At 36.4% G+C, this 18,467-nt stretch overlaps 1 protein-coding gene across 1 annotated transcript in view; it reads left to right on the top strand.

The window, feature by feature from the left end:
- Window positions 1-17,382, top strand: part of LOC149302860 (chemokine-like protein TAFA-5) — a 189,661-nt gene extending 172,279 nt beyond the window's left edge. The window contains exons 3-4 of the mRNA XM_089482075.1: window positions 15,971-16,098; window positions 17,374-17,382. Of these exons, the coding sequence (XP_089338201.1) occupies window positions 15,971-16,098; window positions 17,374-17,382 (137 nt within the window). The remainder of the gene's footprint in view (window positions 1-15,970; window positions 16,099-17,373) is intronic.
- The last annotated feature ends 1,085 nt before the right edge of the window (window positions 17,383-18,467 follow it).

Genomic DNA, 18,467 nt, shown 5'->3' with positions numbered 1-18,467 from the left:
ACATTTATAGCATCTAGATGAGTGCTTAAATGAGACCCCATAGTCAAATAGTTCAATATACAGGAGACACAATGAGCAGATGGACAAAATATAAAAATAAAAAAAGTTAAAACAGTATAACATAATGTAACTGATATTAAAGGCACATCATTTACCATTTATTGGTAAAATCTAAGATTCTGCTGGCAGAAAATCAGGGCACATTCATATAAATTAATTATGAGTGCTATTATGTATTTTTCTCCTGATATAATGGACTTTTTATGAATCTGGGTCAATGTACTATATGCTTTTATTTTCAAGGTGATGCACATTCTAGTAAAGGATTTTTCTCATATTATACAGAATGGTACTATACTACGGTGATCTGTCATTTACTTGTAATGGCATTACTAAATGTGAAGTTATTTTCTCATGTTTCACTGCCTGTATTTAACTAAAATGAAAATACGTATTACTCAACAATCATTAATGATGTGGTTACTCAAGTAAGTAGCAAGTAGATTGAGAAGTATCCTTAATACTTTTAATGAGGCAAATAAATATACTAGTTTTTCCCAGATCCTTTTAGATAACTGAACCTGTTCTCAGTATAATATATTTTCCTGCCACTGAGGTTATTTATAATTCCTTTCTCCCTATGTTCACTCTTAAACAGCCCTAATTTGCTATACACTTTTCTCTCCTACATCATATCCTATGTCTCTCCCTGCTTCACTGCCACACTTTGTGACATCAGCCTGCCTTTTCTACATCCACCATCTGAGCCATTGGACATTGCATTACTCTCTTTAATATTTCCTGTAAATTCCAGTTCATATATCTCATTATTAATTTATGGCTTATATGCCACAGCTTTTGTCTACACAGGGCTGCCGTTATTTCTAAAAAAGGCAAATTTCACTAGCTGTTCATGTTACAGAGATAAAAGTAATACCTGAACGCATGTATATATCTACAGTTACAGTATATTCATGTGTGTCTATATACAAACTTCTTACATAAAAATTTATAAGATAAGGCCCATCTGGCCCATCTATTCTGCTCATTTTTCCTGATGTAAGACTAAATCAGTCCTTGAACTTGTCTTCAGGATAACTTTATGGTAATCGCACTTCTGTTTAAATTCTGTCAATATATTAGCTTCCACCACTCCTGATGGGAGGCTATTCTATTTATCTACCACCCTCTTAGTAAAGTAAAACTTCTTTACATAACATCTACAAAACTATTGACCCCCTAGTTTTAGATGATCTCTAACAATTCTCATCTTATGAGCAAATGGCCTGTCTAAGCAAGAGGTAAACATTCAAACTATTAAGGGAACAACCTCTCCAGCAGATTATGTCCTTGCAGGTCCCTAAATGAGCTGAAAAGTGTCTAGTCATCATTTAGTAAAATGACTAATAAACAGTCAACAACATGGAAGCAGTCAGCTGAGAAGGTAAGGAGGCATCGAGAGAGACAATGTGTGTAAGAGAGTGAATGAGGGTGAGTGACATTGAATTCAGTTTCTGAATTGAAGAAGCCCTCCAAATGTTGTCCAAACCAAAAAAGCAGGAAACAAAATGTGTAATGGACCAAAAACAAAACAAAAAATGTGTTTGAATCGTCTTTGGTCCATTTGCACATATCTAATCTTGATCTAATCAATAGTGCCTTCTAAGCCAACTTTAAGGTAACTCAGACTTATCTTAACATCTTACATCATGACACTTTCCTGGATAAATATATGATTACTTACAGGAGTCCTAAATTGGTAAAAACTAAATTACAAAAAGCTGAAAAGAATTTATAAGTAAAACAAGTTACATACAATTTCTGTTATTTTCCCCTGGTCACTACAATGCGGTCTTTTTGTCCTCAAATGGCATAGGATTTTATAAAATTCCATGATCATGACTAAAAACATAAATGCCTGCCTCGGACTGAATTTATTTTAAGTTTAAAAAAAACCATTGTAATTAGGTTTATTCTCAATTCAAAAAATATAATGATTTAATATTTTCTTAATGCTTCATTCATTGAAAATGATTTTAAATTCTCAAGTAAGTAGGAAAAAAAGTAAATTTTGTTAGTATATTTAGTACAAGTTTTTTATATGCTAGTGAAATAAATTCCTATGGAGGCTTTACCTCTGATGGGACATTAAAAGAAATAAGATATTGCTGATAAAATGAGTTAAGTTTGGCTTCTATAGCATGTGTGATTTAGTACCCCATTGGGAGCTTGTTAAAATTCCAATAAAGCAGTCATTTGCTTATGAACTAGAGATTTGTTTTCTCATTAATGACCCTACACAAAACATGAAGGTGATTACTGAATACTTTTGTAGATTTGTGTACTGACTATAAAGAATTTAGTGCACAGATGAAAGCATGTATATTTTTTGTATAGACCTTTAATTATTAAGTGGATGAAACACACGGACAACCATCTTTTATACAGCAGAGAAACACAATACAGACCTAATGAGCAGTAAACCATTTCATAGCACGGTTGTATTTCCTAATTAATTGATATTTTTTATTTATAGATGTGTTTTCTGTAGGTTTTGGTCTGTTTTCAAAAACAAAAAAAACTGATGTGTTAAGAAAATGTTTAAAATTATAGAGTAGAAATGATTGCTTAAATATAGTGACATCATAGGTACATATTAATGTTTTTTTTGTATTTGGGTAAAAGTGTGCCCTGTATAGATCAAGCTACTTTTTGATACAATATACAATATCCATGAACTTTACAAATTTGTAAACCTTACTTTAGTGGTACCTGCAATTATCAATTTCTTACAATGTAAACTATGCCTGAATTGCACAGTGCTTTGGAATTTGATGGGGCCTATAAATCAGTAAATAATTATATTAGCAATAATTCAAACATTTACCGTTAAGGTTCCTTTTCCAATGAAACATATCAGGCCTTTGTATCATTTGCACCAAACTTTTTTTTTTCTATTTCTCTCTTTATTTTGTTTCCAGTGATCAACACAAACTTTAGGATTATGGAGCTGCCTCAAAAATGGAAATGATTATTAGTTTATTAACCATCCAAGTCAAACCAAAAAATAGTTATTCATTGTTTGTTCCAGTTTTTGTATCGATTAGTGGTGTGTTTATGTGTTGGTGAACTAGCTTCCAGCATAAGGAAGATGGCAAGGCTGTCTGCTTGGTGCCACTTATGAAGCAGCCAAGATATACATTCCTGTGGTGCATATCTTTGGTGTACGTTTGTTCTCTTGCATCACTGCATTATGCAGAGCATCACATGGTTGGATACTTCCCAATATCATTCAGCTGCTCAAGGGATCAAGCCATGTGCTGGAGTACTTATGAGGGGATAAGTGGTAAATTAGTATGTGCTTGGGGGTGTCTTTTAGTATATCAGTAACGTATCCTAGCAATATTATCAGGTATTATCTTAATTATTGCACTCTAACACAAAGACAAAATGGATGATTGTAAGCATTGACAATTTAGATATAAATAATCCTAACAAGATGGCATACATATGCATATTCCAAAACCCTGCAGGTTTTTTTTTTAATACAGCACAATAACACTTCTGCTTTTTCATTTTCTTTAAAATTCAAGTGGAGTAACAGTTTACCCTGCAGGACACATTTTAAGGTGGTAATAAAATTCTCTCAGGCTCATTCTCCAATACAAATCTTGGCATATTAACTAGTGCAGAGAGATACATTTAAAGTGCATTAACATTCCGGTTGAGAGACAACATTATTAATATTTTAAAGAAAAACAAAAATTATGTATGTAAAATGACAAAAAAAAAGGTTAATATATTTTTTAACTACAAGATACTATACTAAATAATGGGATTATTTATAAAATAAAAGATTGTTACTTTCATACTAATGTAATACAGAGTAAAGGAAAAATATCAGCAATATATTGGCATGTTGATTTACCTAATGGAAAAGAGGTGCTACAAACATTGAATTGCACATCAAAGAAAGGGAATTGTACTTTATCCATTGACAAGAATATAAAGGGGTTTAATAATCTCATGTTTTGATGTAGGCACTGTGCAGGCAAAATTTTAAAAAAAGAAGTCAATGAAACCCAATGGCTTATGACTAGATCGTAAGCTCGTTTGAGCAGGGCCCTCCTCACTTGTTGTTTCTGTCAAATTGTTATGTTATATACTACTTGTTATGTCCTGTCTACCCATTGTACAGCTCTGCAGAATATGATGGCTCTATATAAAACAATAAATATTAATAATAATAATAATAATATGACACAATACTAATTATGTATAAAAATGAATATTGGTGCAAGGTTTGATAAATTGTATTCTCATCATATCAACCACAAGAATATTTCTGCTGATTGGATGATTCTAGAAGTAGCTGTAGTGATTAAATTACTATTCCAGCTTTCTGCCAGAATCATTTTTTGTCTATGAGCCCTGTGACTTGCTCATGCCACACCTAATGGTGGGCATCTAAAAAAAGAGAGACACCTTAGGTCCTGAAATCTAACCTAACATATGTTTATATGGACCAACAAAAGATATCGACTTTGACTAAATGATTAACAATAAGGTAAAGCTACCAACATATAATCTTCTAGCAATGGAATTGAGATGTAAGTCAGACGCTGTCATGTAACATAGCATAGTAACATAGTAACTGGAAAAAAAGACAAATGTCGATCAAGTTCAACCTTGCTGTTGATCCAGAGGAAGGCAAAAGTCCATATTAAAGAGGTTTCCAATTGTGCCTTAAAAAGGGAAAAAGTTCCTCCTAGACTCCAAAATCAGATTTTTCACTGGATAACCAAGCTATAACTAGTCCTGTTCTTATAACCAATTAAATGTCTGTATATTCTTCTTTGCTAAAAAAATAATTCACCCATATTTAAAGGCAGCTATTTAATTTGATACCAAATTAGCAAATTCCTTACCTGTAAAGAACACCTTTCGCTTGCCCATCACATGTCTTAAGTCTAGTAAGGTACACATGTGAACTGGCTAGGTGAGCCAGGGGTCTACCTGGCCTCTGGCTCTACATTTGCCAAATGGCAGCTCATCCACATTTATTTGTATAGAATCTCTTTTTTTACATTTGAAAATATATAGAATAAATATCTTAATAGGCACACATTCTCCAGTAATCCAATAAATGTGTCCTATTGGGAAAACCAGATGAGCTAAATGGTTATAGTCCTGTACATTTTATGCACAATCAGCATACTAATAACTAAGCACATACAGCTTTGATCCCAAGAAATTGATCAGCATTCAACAACAAAAGAATTAACATTTATACATCTGTTTTTATTTAGAAATATAAATTAGACAAATGTATTTATAATATCAAATTCCAAGCAGTAGCACTAAGGAGTTTATTCACTATGAGTTTTGTCAGCCAGAAAAGACACCATGAAAATTTATGTCAGGATCAATCAGGGCAACTTTAGTGTGATGGGTATGGCTGACAAGATGCAGACATTCACAGACAAAATGTTACTCAGGATGCTTGTGTTCATCCCTGCAGAATGTCTAATTTACTCAATTTAGTGGTCACTTTGTCTGCTGTGATCACTCCTTTGACAAGAGTGGGAGGTTAAACTGTTAATGTGTTCTGTGATTATAATAATTATTGTTTTATCAGGGGGTCAGAGTGGCACATCAGGGGGCATAAAGCATATCTGGGGGGCAGAGTGGCATATCTATAAGTAAGATGCATTATGAATTTAAGGGGGACTTAAAATGGCTATTGGTTTTCCAAATGTCTGTTTGTATATAACCTATGCTGACTAACTGCGTAATAGATACCAAAAATGATAAAATACGTATATTACTGCTCATTGGATAAAACACTGTTTTACCATTCTACTAGTGTGAATTTTTTATTTAAAAATATTTTTTTCTTTAAAATAGCACCAAACTTTAAGGGTGCAGCCTATAATCGGGTGCGGCCTATAATCGAGCCAATACGGTAATTGTTCGTTTCCATTGTGTCTCACATCTGTTTTCCCCTTTATAAAGTTTCACCTGGTTATAAAAAGGGATTCATTGAAAAAGATTTGTAGCTCCTCCAGCTCCAGAAAGCCAAGAAACCTCTCTAAAAGTGGGAGTGTTCAACGTGGATCATAGCAGATAGTCCCCAAAAGGTTCTGGTACAAGCTCCTGGTACTCATCACATTGATGAAGTTGATTTGCTAATGAGAAATCTAATGATCACTCTCCTAGACAATTAAACCTAGCTCACAGACTATAATTCAGTTCCAGTATGTCTACACTCAGGGCTAAACATGATGAGTTACTTTGTAATCTTGGCCCCCAGTGAGTTTAATGCAAAGTGTATCCATGGAAAATCTACAGGCAATTTGTAACACAAAGTCAGGGAAACTTCAAAGTGCTTTTGTCACCACACCAGTACTAATAAAACAATTTAAATCACAAAAGATCTAAATAATATGATTCAATGTAAGCAAAAGCCTCACACATTTGCAAGGACCAAAATACTACTACTACTACCATTACTTCACATACTAGGTCAAACCAGACATTGGATTCCAGCCCATGCCAGCTAACCCAGTTGCAATCCTGCTCTAAGATGTACTGGAGGAGCAAATAAGTAAAGAAGTTACTGTACTATTTATTTCCCATTATTAATTCATCAGTCTTGAAACTCGGCTACTCTATCAATCCTACAATAAGGTCATGACATTTTTTTCTGCAAGTATATTTGTTTAGTCTAAATGAAGTCGATTACGTGAATTTCAATTATAGTAATTCCGTAAAATGCTGCTTAGACTGTGAACATATTAGATGCTCAGTCATTTCAATATTTTATTTCAATTGTACAAGAGTCTGATCCATGGACTTATTCATGCTCCCTGCTGTGATTATTTGAAAGTGTACATGAACAGTATACGAATTCCCAGCAGGATGAAGTACCTTGGACCATGCTTTTTAAGACAGAGAATACAGACCCCCCTCTAGTTGGCAAAGTGCAGAATAAAAACCTCCACTGGATCACAGACTTACAAAAGTAGAACTAATTAATAAGAGGAATTGTCTGTTGAAAGAGATATTTCAAATGATAGTGATGCTATGCCGTTTCAAACATAATTTATGTGTAAGTATTATTTCAAATGCATGGATTTCTATGCCCAATTTAAAGTGCAGCAAATATATACAGTCACGGTTGCCTTTATACAGTTTAGTGAGATTATAATATGTTATTTTAGACATATTTTCTATATTACATTTATTTTGTTGCATTAGGGGTGACCTCTGCTATTACAGGCAGTGGACTGGAGAACTCTTGGTGGCGAGGTCATCTGTCAAAAGGGGTGATAAATTTTGTATCAATGAAGCCACTAGTGATATGTCACATTTGATTTATATAGCACTTGGCATTGTGTGTGAATGCAATATATCAAGATTATTAGATTATAGATAATTTAAAAGGCTGAAAGGACATTTAGAAAATTTACAATAAGTACAGTTATGAACCGCACCATTGCCTGTGATGACATAGCGTTCTAGGTGAAATATGACATGGCGGGCAGGTACTTTGTTAATAAGATACAGACCTGTATTTCTGGTTAATCTTGGCGATCTCAGAGATATTAGTGCATAATATTGGCATTCTCACATTTGTAAAATGTGTCTATAAGAAAGATCCTTGGCACAGATGATTAATAGGCATATTTTTGGTGTTCTGGAAGCCTGGTTGGATCAGGTAAAATCCTTACGGAAAGCAATTTTGATTTTGCCATATATTATCCTTCTGATGGATTTGCAGTGTATAATGTAGAATATAATCATAAATCACTATGTCTGATCTTTCATAGCTGTGTCTATTACTCTCAGTCTCTACATTTACATTATAAACTGCGTCTCATTCAGAAACTGCAAATTTATACCTACTGTTCCATGCTGAAAATCAGTACTTTGAAAGTTATTTTATGTTAAATTGTAATCACTCTCATTCAGCTTCTGATATATAGCACAATTAATCTTACATACTCAACCACATTCACATGGTTAAAGTTATCTTTTGTGTAGATTTGTTCCCATTTTAAATAGTATGTATGTTGCAAGAGTCTAACATGTTGAAAAAAATATCCTTTTAACTGTACTGGGATGTAATGCATATAGAAATGTAAAAAATAAATACAAATCTTTTGGTGTACTCTGAAGGGGCAGGGCCAGAGAGTGAAGTGGAGAGGTGTACCACATAGCCATCCACTCACCTTACCAAAAGAGCCACCATGGGACACTCATGAGTGGGGTATGAGGCCGCTGCACCATATCAGCAAAATCGTCCATTGATTGTACAGCTCCCTGGAACAAACATTTTTGGTATCTATTATGCAGTTAGTCAACATATGTTACATAGAAACAGAATACCAATAGCCATTTTAATGCACCTTACTTATAGATGCCCCTTTGCCCCCAGATATGCCACTCTGCCCACCCCAGATATGCTGCCACTTTGCCCACCCCAGATATGCTGCAACTCTGCCCCCCGAGATCTGCTGCCACTCTGCCCCCCCACGAGATCTGCTGCCACTCTGCCCCCCCCTAGACTTACCAATGCAGACTCCCTGGTGTCTAGTGGGGCCGGCTGGGGACATCTGCGCGATACGCGTAGACAACTTCTGGTGGAGATTGTTAAAGCACATCACGTAGACGTTCACCGGCTGCGGCGATGCAAGCTTAAACCTCTGCTGCCGGCACGTATGCACGATGTGCTTTAACAATCTCCCTTGCCGGCACTCCCCCAGTGGGAAGTGCTGGCAGGGGAGTCTGTCTCAGCGCATCGCGTAGACGTCCACGGCTGTCGGAGAGTAGGATCCAGGTCCCCTGCAGCGCTGTGAGGAATCTGGATCCTAACCCTGCTGCCTGCCCGGCACCCGGAACTGTCCCGGGCGTCAGGCAATACGAATGGCGCATTCCTGCCCTAAACCCCTGCGCTATTCAGGCAAATATGGTATATATAAATATCTTTAGCAATAAGCAAGTATATATTAAAACAGATAGCTTTTTGTTGTACAAAATACATAGTATAAGTGGATATAGAGTAAATAGGTGAGGCAATAAGCAGGAACAAAAAAATTTACTTAGGAGTTGTCCTATATACAAATGGCCTCCTCTAACACAATGTAGTACTTTTTCCAATAATAGGATGCACCTTCCATTTGGCTGCAATATAAATTGATATTTAAATGTGTTGCTGTTTTTGTATAGATAAGCTCAGCAAATAATGCCATGTCAAATATTCACCTTGTGTTTACTAATATGAATCACTTTCAGCCTCTCCCTTCTTTTATATTAAAATATAAAATTATTTCATGGCCTTATCTAGAATTAAGACAAACAGTTAAAAATATTGAGTCCTCCATTTCAAGTTTCACATTCAAGAAAGCAAATAATAATAAATCATCTGGCCTGAAGACGCACTAGTATTTACAGTATTTATGACTTTGAAATGTAATTTTTGGGTCATGTTTTGCAGTGTTACAGGTGAAGATCATTAAGTGTTCTTTATCAAACAATCACAAAGCTAAAATAACTACTTGGCATACTAATTTGTATATTCAGAACAAGACTTTCCAGCAGGAACATATTTTGAATGTCTATGTTTAGCCAACAAAAAAATTCCCAATTTTACTTCTGGAAAATGGTGAAACCACTAGGAGAGTCTCTACCCCGTTGCTCCAATTGGGGGAGAGGGTGTGCCTGGAGGCTCCACCCTTTTGCGGAAGTGCCCCAGGAGGCCTGGTTCATGGAATAAAGAGACAAGGCAAAGAGATAAACAAATAAAGATAGAAGATAGAAGAAAGAAGGAAGAAGCAGAGCTACGGGGTAAGGAGACAGGGACACGGAAGTGTTGACATTGAGAAAGAGTATGAGTGAAGCAGAGTGTGAGAGAACATGAATGAGAGTGTGAGGAGCGTTAGAGTGTGAGAAAGTAAATGAGGGTGAATGACAACAAATTTTGTTTCTGAATTTAAAAAGATCTTTGAATTTCATTTGAACCAAAATGACAGGAAACATAATTTGTTGTCTGAAAACTAGACTTGGGCACCAGGGGGCTCTTCGTGTTCGTCTTCGTGCTCGTCTTCGGGGGGAAAAAAATCTTTGTATTCCACAAATATTCGCCTGTTCCTGTCTTCTCTTCGGGCGAATATTCATGGACATTCTTCGTGTTCGGGTTTTCTTTGTTTTTTCCGGTTAAGGGGTTAATACGGGGTTAACGCGTACCTCCCTGTTCTATCAGTTAAATGTCCGTACGAACGACCAATCAAGTCGCTCGTACGGACATTTAACTGATAGAACAGGGAGACCAGTGGGATCTGCAGGGTAAGTTGCAGCATTGGGGTTTTAAAAGTCTGTACGCGCTCGTACAGACTTTTAGGCCCCTGGTGCACTTGTTGCACCTTAAGGGGTTAAGGGGCCATGCGAGTGAGCCTATTGGTCGCTTGCACGGCCCTTTAACCTACGGATTTCCGCTCCCGTTATCTAGCGCAGTATCAAAGGGGTTAACGGGAGCGGAAATCCATAGGTTCACTGTCAGGGGTTACAAAGGCCGTGCGAGTGAGCCTATTGGTCACCTGCAGGGTCTTCCTGGTCTTCATTGGTTGATGCCAGAGGTGGTCCCTGTAGGCAACCAATAGGCTCATTCGCACTGCCCTGTAACCCGTGACGGCGAACCTGCGGATTTCCACTTCCGTGAACTGCCGCGATGCCAAGGTAAGTTAGAAGGGGGAGAGAGTGGTAGCCTACGTTTTACCGCCGCTGTCTTCTCTTCGGCGTGTCTTCGGAACGAACATGAAAACGCACTCTTCGTGTTCGTTTTCATGTTCGCCCGAAGACGAATGTACAAGTCTACTGAAAACAAAGCACAAGCCTGCTATCTAATAACTACATTTACTTATTAAAGGTACCTGCTCATAGAAAGAAACATTGATTAATTTGTGCCGTTTTAGAATTCCCTCTAGAAGTAGTAAGGTAAATGTGATATATATTTAAACCAAAGAGACTTATAGTTTTTTTTTCTTTATATTTTAACAGCTGTCCACGATCCTACATTATATCACAAAATCTGAGCTGTCAGTGATTGTAGAATAATAACTTACAATCTCATCTTAACTTGTTGCTGAGATATGGGAAGTAGGATTTCAGAAGATTTTTTTTGTGTGCGTATTTTAATCATTCCTATCTTACTAGACGGATAAGTCTGTTCAAATTTACGGCTGTCGGACAAGGTTTATCTCACTTTTTTCGCTGTCAAAAAATATGCTGTATTCCATTTGGGAGATTTAGCATAGATCCGGCAGTTGGTGACTGTATGAATGAATGATCAGCAAATGCGGTGTTCAAAGCAATCCAAACATACATATTTTGACAACACCAGTTTAAGAAGAAAGCAAGATGGTAAAAGGACTCAAGTGAAATCTAGTACCATATGGAATATTGTTCAGCTTTAAAAAACATATAATGTCATATTTAACTAGTTCATTTTTACTAATGGTGACAACTAATAGTGGATTGTCTTGTTAAAGTAAATAAATTATAAGAAAAACTAAAGAAACTCATTGTTATTATTTGATTTAGCAATCATAACAATTTATCAAAAGTCAGTACATATTAAAATTCTATTAAAATATTTTAGATGTCTTGAAGGGTTAAGACTATTTTATGAAAAAATAATAGGTTAATGTTCTATAACAAAACAGTCCTGTAAGTATTATTAAGAAATCTTCATGTATTTACTATTTGACAGCTTGTTTAAAAAACATAAGAAGTTCTCAAGCCAACCATGTCTATATAAGTGTGATTATCAATCTTTATGAAAGCAATTAATCTTCTGTTGATAGAAGAACCATTCTTTAGGGTAGGTTGATTGAACATACAATAACAACTTTTCCTAATTATATATCACAGTGACACTTAAATATGTTTTGAGACAATGACAAACCATGCAATTCTGCATGTCCCTTCCCATAAGATGGAAATCAGTGGCTAGTAAAGGCTTTTAAAGAAGAACTGTCAGCGTTTACACCTTTAGCATAACTAAATACATTCATTAACTATAGCTTCTATAACATTAATTTGCTTGGAGAAGTTGATTGAAAAGAATGGGATTATTTTATGTAAGGAAATCTGAGCTCTATGGCAAATTTTGCAAAAACTATCATATTAATTACATTCCTGTACAGTGTAGTTTTATATAAGGTTGGGGATGGATTTGTAAAAAGTGTTACATTTAAATGTTTGTCTGAAAAGTAACTACTTTAGGTCTAAACATTTACAAATACATACACAAAAGGCACACTCCAGTCTCTAGTGTCCACTGATCAATCAATGCACATGAAAGTACTTTGCAAGTACTTTGGTATACATTGTTCAAAATTTAAAAGAAAATATTTACCTACCGTAAGGAGAAGCTGCAGCGCTGCATCTTCCCATCCCATCCATGGTCTGACATTTTATCTTGAAATAGCCAATCAGTTGAAGGGAAGCACTCCTATTGTAATTAACAGGAGTGCTTTCAGGATATGTACACAAGGTCTCACAATGTGTTCCTCAAACCATTCCTGAACCATTTCTGCTTTGTGGCAGGCACATTATCCTCAGCGAGCAAGGGGGACTTTAACCCCTTAAGGACCGGGCTCATTTTTCGTTTTGTACCCTGTGGGACCGAGGCTGTTTTAATACTTTTGTGGTGCTTGTGTTCAGCTGTAATTTTCTCCTCACCCATTTAGTGTACCCACATAAGTTATATATTGTTTTTTTCAGGACAAGATGGGCTTTCTTCAGATACCATTATTTTGATCGTATCATCTTATTTACTATAAAAAAATAAAAAAAAACATGGTGAAAAATTGAAAAAAAACACATTTTATGACTTTTATTTGAAAAATCTTTTACTCACCTAAAAAAGCAAGAAAAAAAACTAGCTAAATAGATTCTACTACTTGTCCTGAGTTTAGAAATACCCAATGTTTTTATGTTTTTTTGCTGTTTTTTGTAAGTTATAGGGCAATAAGTACAAGCAGCGTTTTATGATTTCCAAATCTTTTTTAACAAATCTGGTCAGTCTGCCTCCATCTCCTCTTTGGAATATATTTGAAGCTGGTTAACTCAATTTAACCCATTCAAACCATATATTTTTGAAAACTAGACACCCCAGGGTATTCCAAATGCTGTTATTTTAACCCTTTCCATGCACCAATTATAGAACTACACTTTGTCGAACTTTGTAATAGTAATTTTTTTAATTTTTTTTTCACACAAATTGTACTTTAGTTATAGATATACAGGTCCTGGTATATGTCACTGTCAAACAACCCCCCAATATGTGTTGAGGAACATCTCCTGAGTACAGCGATACCCCACATGCATGGGTTTGTCAGATTGTTTGGCTGGTAAAGGGCTACTTTTGGGGCATGCGTAATCCAGGTGGTCATTTGGTCAGTCTGCCTCCATCTCCTCTTTGGAATACCTTTGAAGCGGGTTAACTCAATTTAACCCATTCAAACCATATATTTTTGAAAACTAGACACCCCAGGGTATTCCAAATGCTGTTATTTTAACCCTTTCCATGCACCAATTATAGAACTACACTTTGTCAAACTTTGTAATAGTTTTTTTTTCACACAAATTGTACTTTAGTTATAGATATACAGGTTCTGGTATATGTCACTGTCAAACAACACCCCAATGTGTGTTCAGGAACATCTCCTGAGTGCAGTGATACCCGACATGCATGGGTTTGTCGGGTTGTTTGAGATTTAAAATGCCACATTTGGGAAGTGCGCTTTTTTTCTCCATTTTGGTCAGTCTGTACCTATGCCCTATCTTTGAGCTCGGCCACTCCAATTTACCCCATCAGCCATTTTTTTTAAATATTAGACACCCCTTGGGTATTTTGCTGGTACTGGATGGTTCATCAAGTGACATCACTGCATAATTATTTTTAAATGTTAGCACATTTTTTTTCCATTTTTTTTTTTTTTTGGAATATTTTACTAATCACATAGTGATTAGAAAGCTGGGTTCCATTGACTTGCTTGGTTGAATGCAGTACCTGTATTCAACCTGCAAGTGGAGCCAGAGTTCTCTAGAGGGTCAGGAGACCGTCTAGCGAACTCTTTCTTCTTTATTGTTTTTTTTCCCGGGCCGCCGCCATCTTGCTTGATGGCGAAGATCACCGGCAGCTGCGGCTGTGACCGCTCTCCGGAGCGGTCACAGCCCACCCAGAGGTAAGTGTTTGGTGTCGCTGGATGCCTCCTGATCGAGGCATTCCAGCGACACCATTTAAGTTTTGGAGGCGATCGTTGATCGCCTCCTAAACGCTTTTAAAACGGGCGTCCGCCGCCATACAATGTATGGCGGCTGTTGACGCCCCGGGGAGGGGCCAGACATGGCCCTCGATGCCGATCTCGGCGTTACTGTAACGCCGTTTAAGCGAAGAAAGTGATCGTTGATCACTTTCTAAGCTTATTTAATTTTTTGACGGTTCAGGACCGTCAAAGGTCATTTAGTGACCTTCTTGTCATGACGGTCCTGAACCGGCAAAGGTCGCGAAGGGGTTAAAGTGCACATTATAGCTGGAGTGTCCCTTTATGTTCATGGGTATTGTAAAAGACTGAATCAAATATTATATGTTTATAGTTTGCTCATATCAAAGAAAAATAATTAACTATATCACAGAAATGCCAGATTAGATTTGTTTTGCACTTCAGAATACATATTTAGAAATATACTAAACAATACAATGGAGACATATGAGTCTTAGTGTCTCCTATATATATATATCACATTAGTCAGGTGCTCCATATGAAGCCCATGGAGCAGCGCAGCTTAGGCGGAGTGGGCCTTGACAGAGCTAGGTGGTGTGCAAAAAGGAAGGATTTAATTTAATTGGTTTAGAATTGTTATGGGTGGGGTTATTAGTAAGGTATATAAGTGGCAACCATTTTGTAAACTGTCACTTAACTGCTTATCCAAATCCTGGTTGTCCCACCCTCCCTCCCTTTAAGGTGGGTTGTGGGGGGTGACTGCCCCGTTTTGTCACAGCGGCGGGGTTAGTTGGGGATTATTGCCTAATACGGTGTTTTGTTATGTTTTTGGTTAATAATTTGACTTGGTTCAAGTTATTGGTGTAGGTTTCGAGCTGGTCTGTGGCTCAGAACCTGGGGTGGTGTAGGGGTGTCTCGGTATGCCCCTGCATTGGTGTGTGGTTAAATTGGTGGTGTGGGGGTGTCTCGGTATGCCCCTGCAGTGGTAATTTGGTTAAATCGGTGGTGTAGGGGTGTCTCGGTATGCCCCTACATAGTTATAATTTGGTTAAACGGTCTGGTAGGGGTGTCTCGGTACATCCCTATTGTGGTCAATATGTTAATATGTTAATGTGGAGGCACCTGGTATGTGTTGGTGCCATTATATGGTTAATTTATTGGTTATGTGAGGTCATTGTCAGTGTTAATAAGATTTGAGCTGTTAATAATGTTAACCGGGGTGGCTGGGTTGACAATGACCTCTAAATATTGTATATATGTTAATAAAGCTGTGGACAAAATATTTTGCACCCAAGTAAAGTGTCAGAGTCATTATTTGGGTATGGGGGTATGAGCTTCCTGGGGCACAAACTCAACTATGCGCTTGTCATGTAGACTAAAGCTTTCAAGTTAAAGCATGTGAGAATGTGTGACAAAAGGCCCACAGTTAGAAAATTACAAATAATAAATAAAATAATTGTATGAAACTATAAATGTATATTATATTTTGCCTGCTAGCATGTTTCTAGATGTAGTTTTATACGTAAGATGTAATATTCGATTAAGTTCTCATGTTATATGCCTTTCCACAGTTTAAATGAGCCTACATTCTGCTAATTCGGTCCCACTCTAATTATATCAGGTGGAACTAACTCCGGTAACAAATATTTTCATTATGCTTCTTTTATCTCTCTCAACAGCACGTATCATAAAAACAAAACAGTGGTGTGAAATGCTTCCATGTTTAGAAGGAGAAGGCTGTGATTTATTAATCAATAAATCTGGTTGGACCTGTACGCAGCCAGGTGGACGAATAAAGACGACTACGGTAAGTGTTAAAACAAGACCACTATCCCCAAGGCAAAACATGACACCTATGCAGCCATTGGCAGCATATTTTTTACTATGTAGCTTCTCTGGCCAGTTTGGCTGCATATGTACCTTCAGACAGTGCTAATCAGTGCAAATGTTTCTGCTTGCTCTTTGGAGCTACTGTGCACCCTTCTTCCTGTAACCCCTTCTTATGTACCATCATGAAAATAGTGTCCTTAAAACCTATAGTGACGACATGGTACGTCATGAAATAATCTGCCACCAATGGTTAACAATTCAGAAAAATACCTCACACGTGGAGCAGTTTGCATGAACCGAGGCTGAGTCCCCTTACTTGCTGAGAATGCTTGTAACTTTGGAAGCCTCTAGCTTATACTAAATGCCAATCAATGACTGGTCAGTGACTGATCAGCAGTTTTTTACCACTGAAAATAGCTTAAAGAACATCTGATCACTGCTTAAAGGCAGACTAATATGGATGCTTACTACTATTCAAGCTGGCTGGCATGCAAGAAAAACTGCATGATCCCTGTAAGCATTCAAAGGATCATACATTGTGTTATAACGCAGTTCAAAGTGTCACTTAGATGCCATGTGAGATCTGCAATGAAAGTCTGTGCTGCTACAACAACATATACATTTTATAGTTCTCTAGGCCAGTCAGGGGTGATCTGAGGAGATCCCTAACTGGTCCATGATCCCCATTACCCACAAAAGTGGGACAGCTATATGTGACTATGGCACTGTGCCTTTAAATCTTGTACAGTATTGTTCTGGCTACTTGAAGCCAAATCATTGGCAAGAAAGGGTTCTCATTGAAATCTGTTTTGTTAGACCCCTTGAAATTCTAACTCTGAGTATACCACGCATGCGTATTGATAAGCAGGCGTTACGAATGAGTAAAATTATTATTTGACTGGTTTATCAACAGATAGTGTATCCTAATACATATACTAAAGATATATCCACTAAAACATGTTGTATAGAATATACATTTTTAATACCATAACTGGTTTCTGTACCCCTCCCAACATTAAACAAATTTCCTTTCTACTTAATGATGCTACATTGGTTTTACGAGCAATCATATTCTCTCCGCAGTGCAATTAATACAAAATAAATGGACCTTTAATATCTATTTTTTTAGCATTATCAAGTGAAATACACCACAGTGTTAAGCAAGAAAGATTAATATTATCATCAAACTATATATATTTTGCCAATGATCCATTGCTGCCTTAATTTTAACTTAATGAATTCCTTCTTTTAGATGGCTTGATCCTATTGATTTGAGCACTAAAAAGAACAAGCATGCACCACCTTCCCAATAGCTAACATTCCCAAATCTCTCCTTTATTAGTGCTAAATTAACTGAAGTGGGAAATTAAAAAGTATGAAAGAAGGTAAAAGAAAAAGGCACAATGGATAAAAGGAGTAATTTCTCTGACACTCTATTTCTTGTTTATCTAGTAAAATATAGCTACAATCAAGATTAGACAAGGGATGTGACTTTCCTAATAGACTTTATTTACAGGCAAAGTAACTGTGGGCTACATCTCATCCTAATTGTAACTAAGTAATTGTCTCTACTAGTTAAATTACATGCTATTTTCCTTAGAAATTACATTAGTTTTACCCAGAGATTAGGTGCAATTTTAGAAGTAAACATTAATTTACATAGAATTTGATATGTGTTTGTTTATATATATATATATATATATATATATATAAACATTTTGTATAATGTGAATTTTTGTATATGAACAATAGATAAACTGATCCCCCCCCACACACACTATGTATTTCTATAAAACAAAATAGTTGTGTGATACATGTATTATGCCCTGCTTATTCATCATACAGTACTATGGGAAATAATGGTGGTATATCAATCAATAAATAATTTTATAGACTGTTTGAATTTTACCGATCGCACCGCTGTACTGTAGATCATTATTGTGTTGAGCATATGAAAGAAAGATGTCTTGTTAATCTTCGGTTTTTACAATGAAAAAATGATATAGAATTCTGACTTTGTTGCTTTAAGCCAGACTTACAAAGCTGCATTTGGCCATATGGACTAACCTGACTCTAAAACATAATTTGCATCTAAATAGTTGGATTAGTCTTTAAATCCAAGCAAAATGATTGCAATAATCCATGTGGAGAAATAGCCATGAAACACTGGAAATAGCCTAATTGGCATATTGAGCAATGGATTTCCATCAGTTTCTAAACATTATTGCGGAAATTTCAAGACTACAAGTTCTCAGGAAAGGATTTTTTTCAGCATGAAAAAAATATAATGTAGTCACAAATGTACTGTAACACTGCAGACTGATTTCCGTGGTACTATCAGTTATA

This window comes from Sceloporus occidentalis, unplaced genomic scaffold (genome assembly GCF_023333645.1).
Source record: "Sceloporus occidentalis isolate IW3139 unplaced genomic scaffold, rSceOcc1.0.p SCAF_17, whole genome shotgun sequence".
NCBI classification, from domain to species: Eukaryota; Metazoa; Chordata; class Lepidosauria; order Squamata; family Phrynosomatidae; genus Sceloporus; species Sceloporus occidentalis.
Note: the sequence above shows the minus strand (reverse complement) of the source record. Positions and strands in the feature narration are given on the sequence as shown.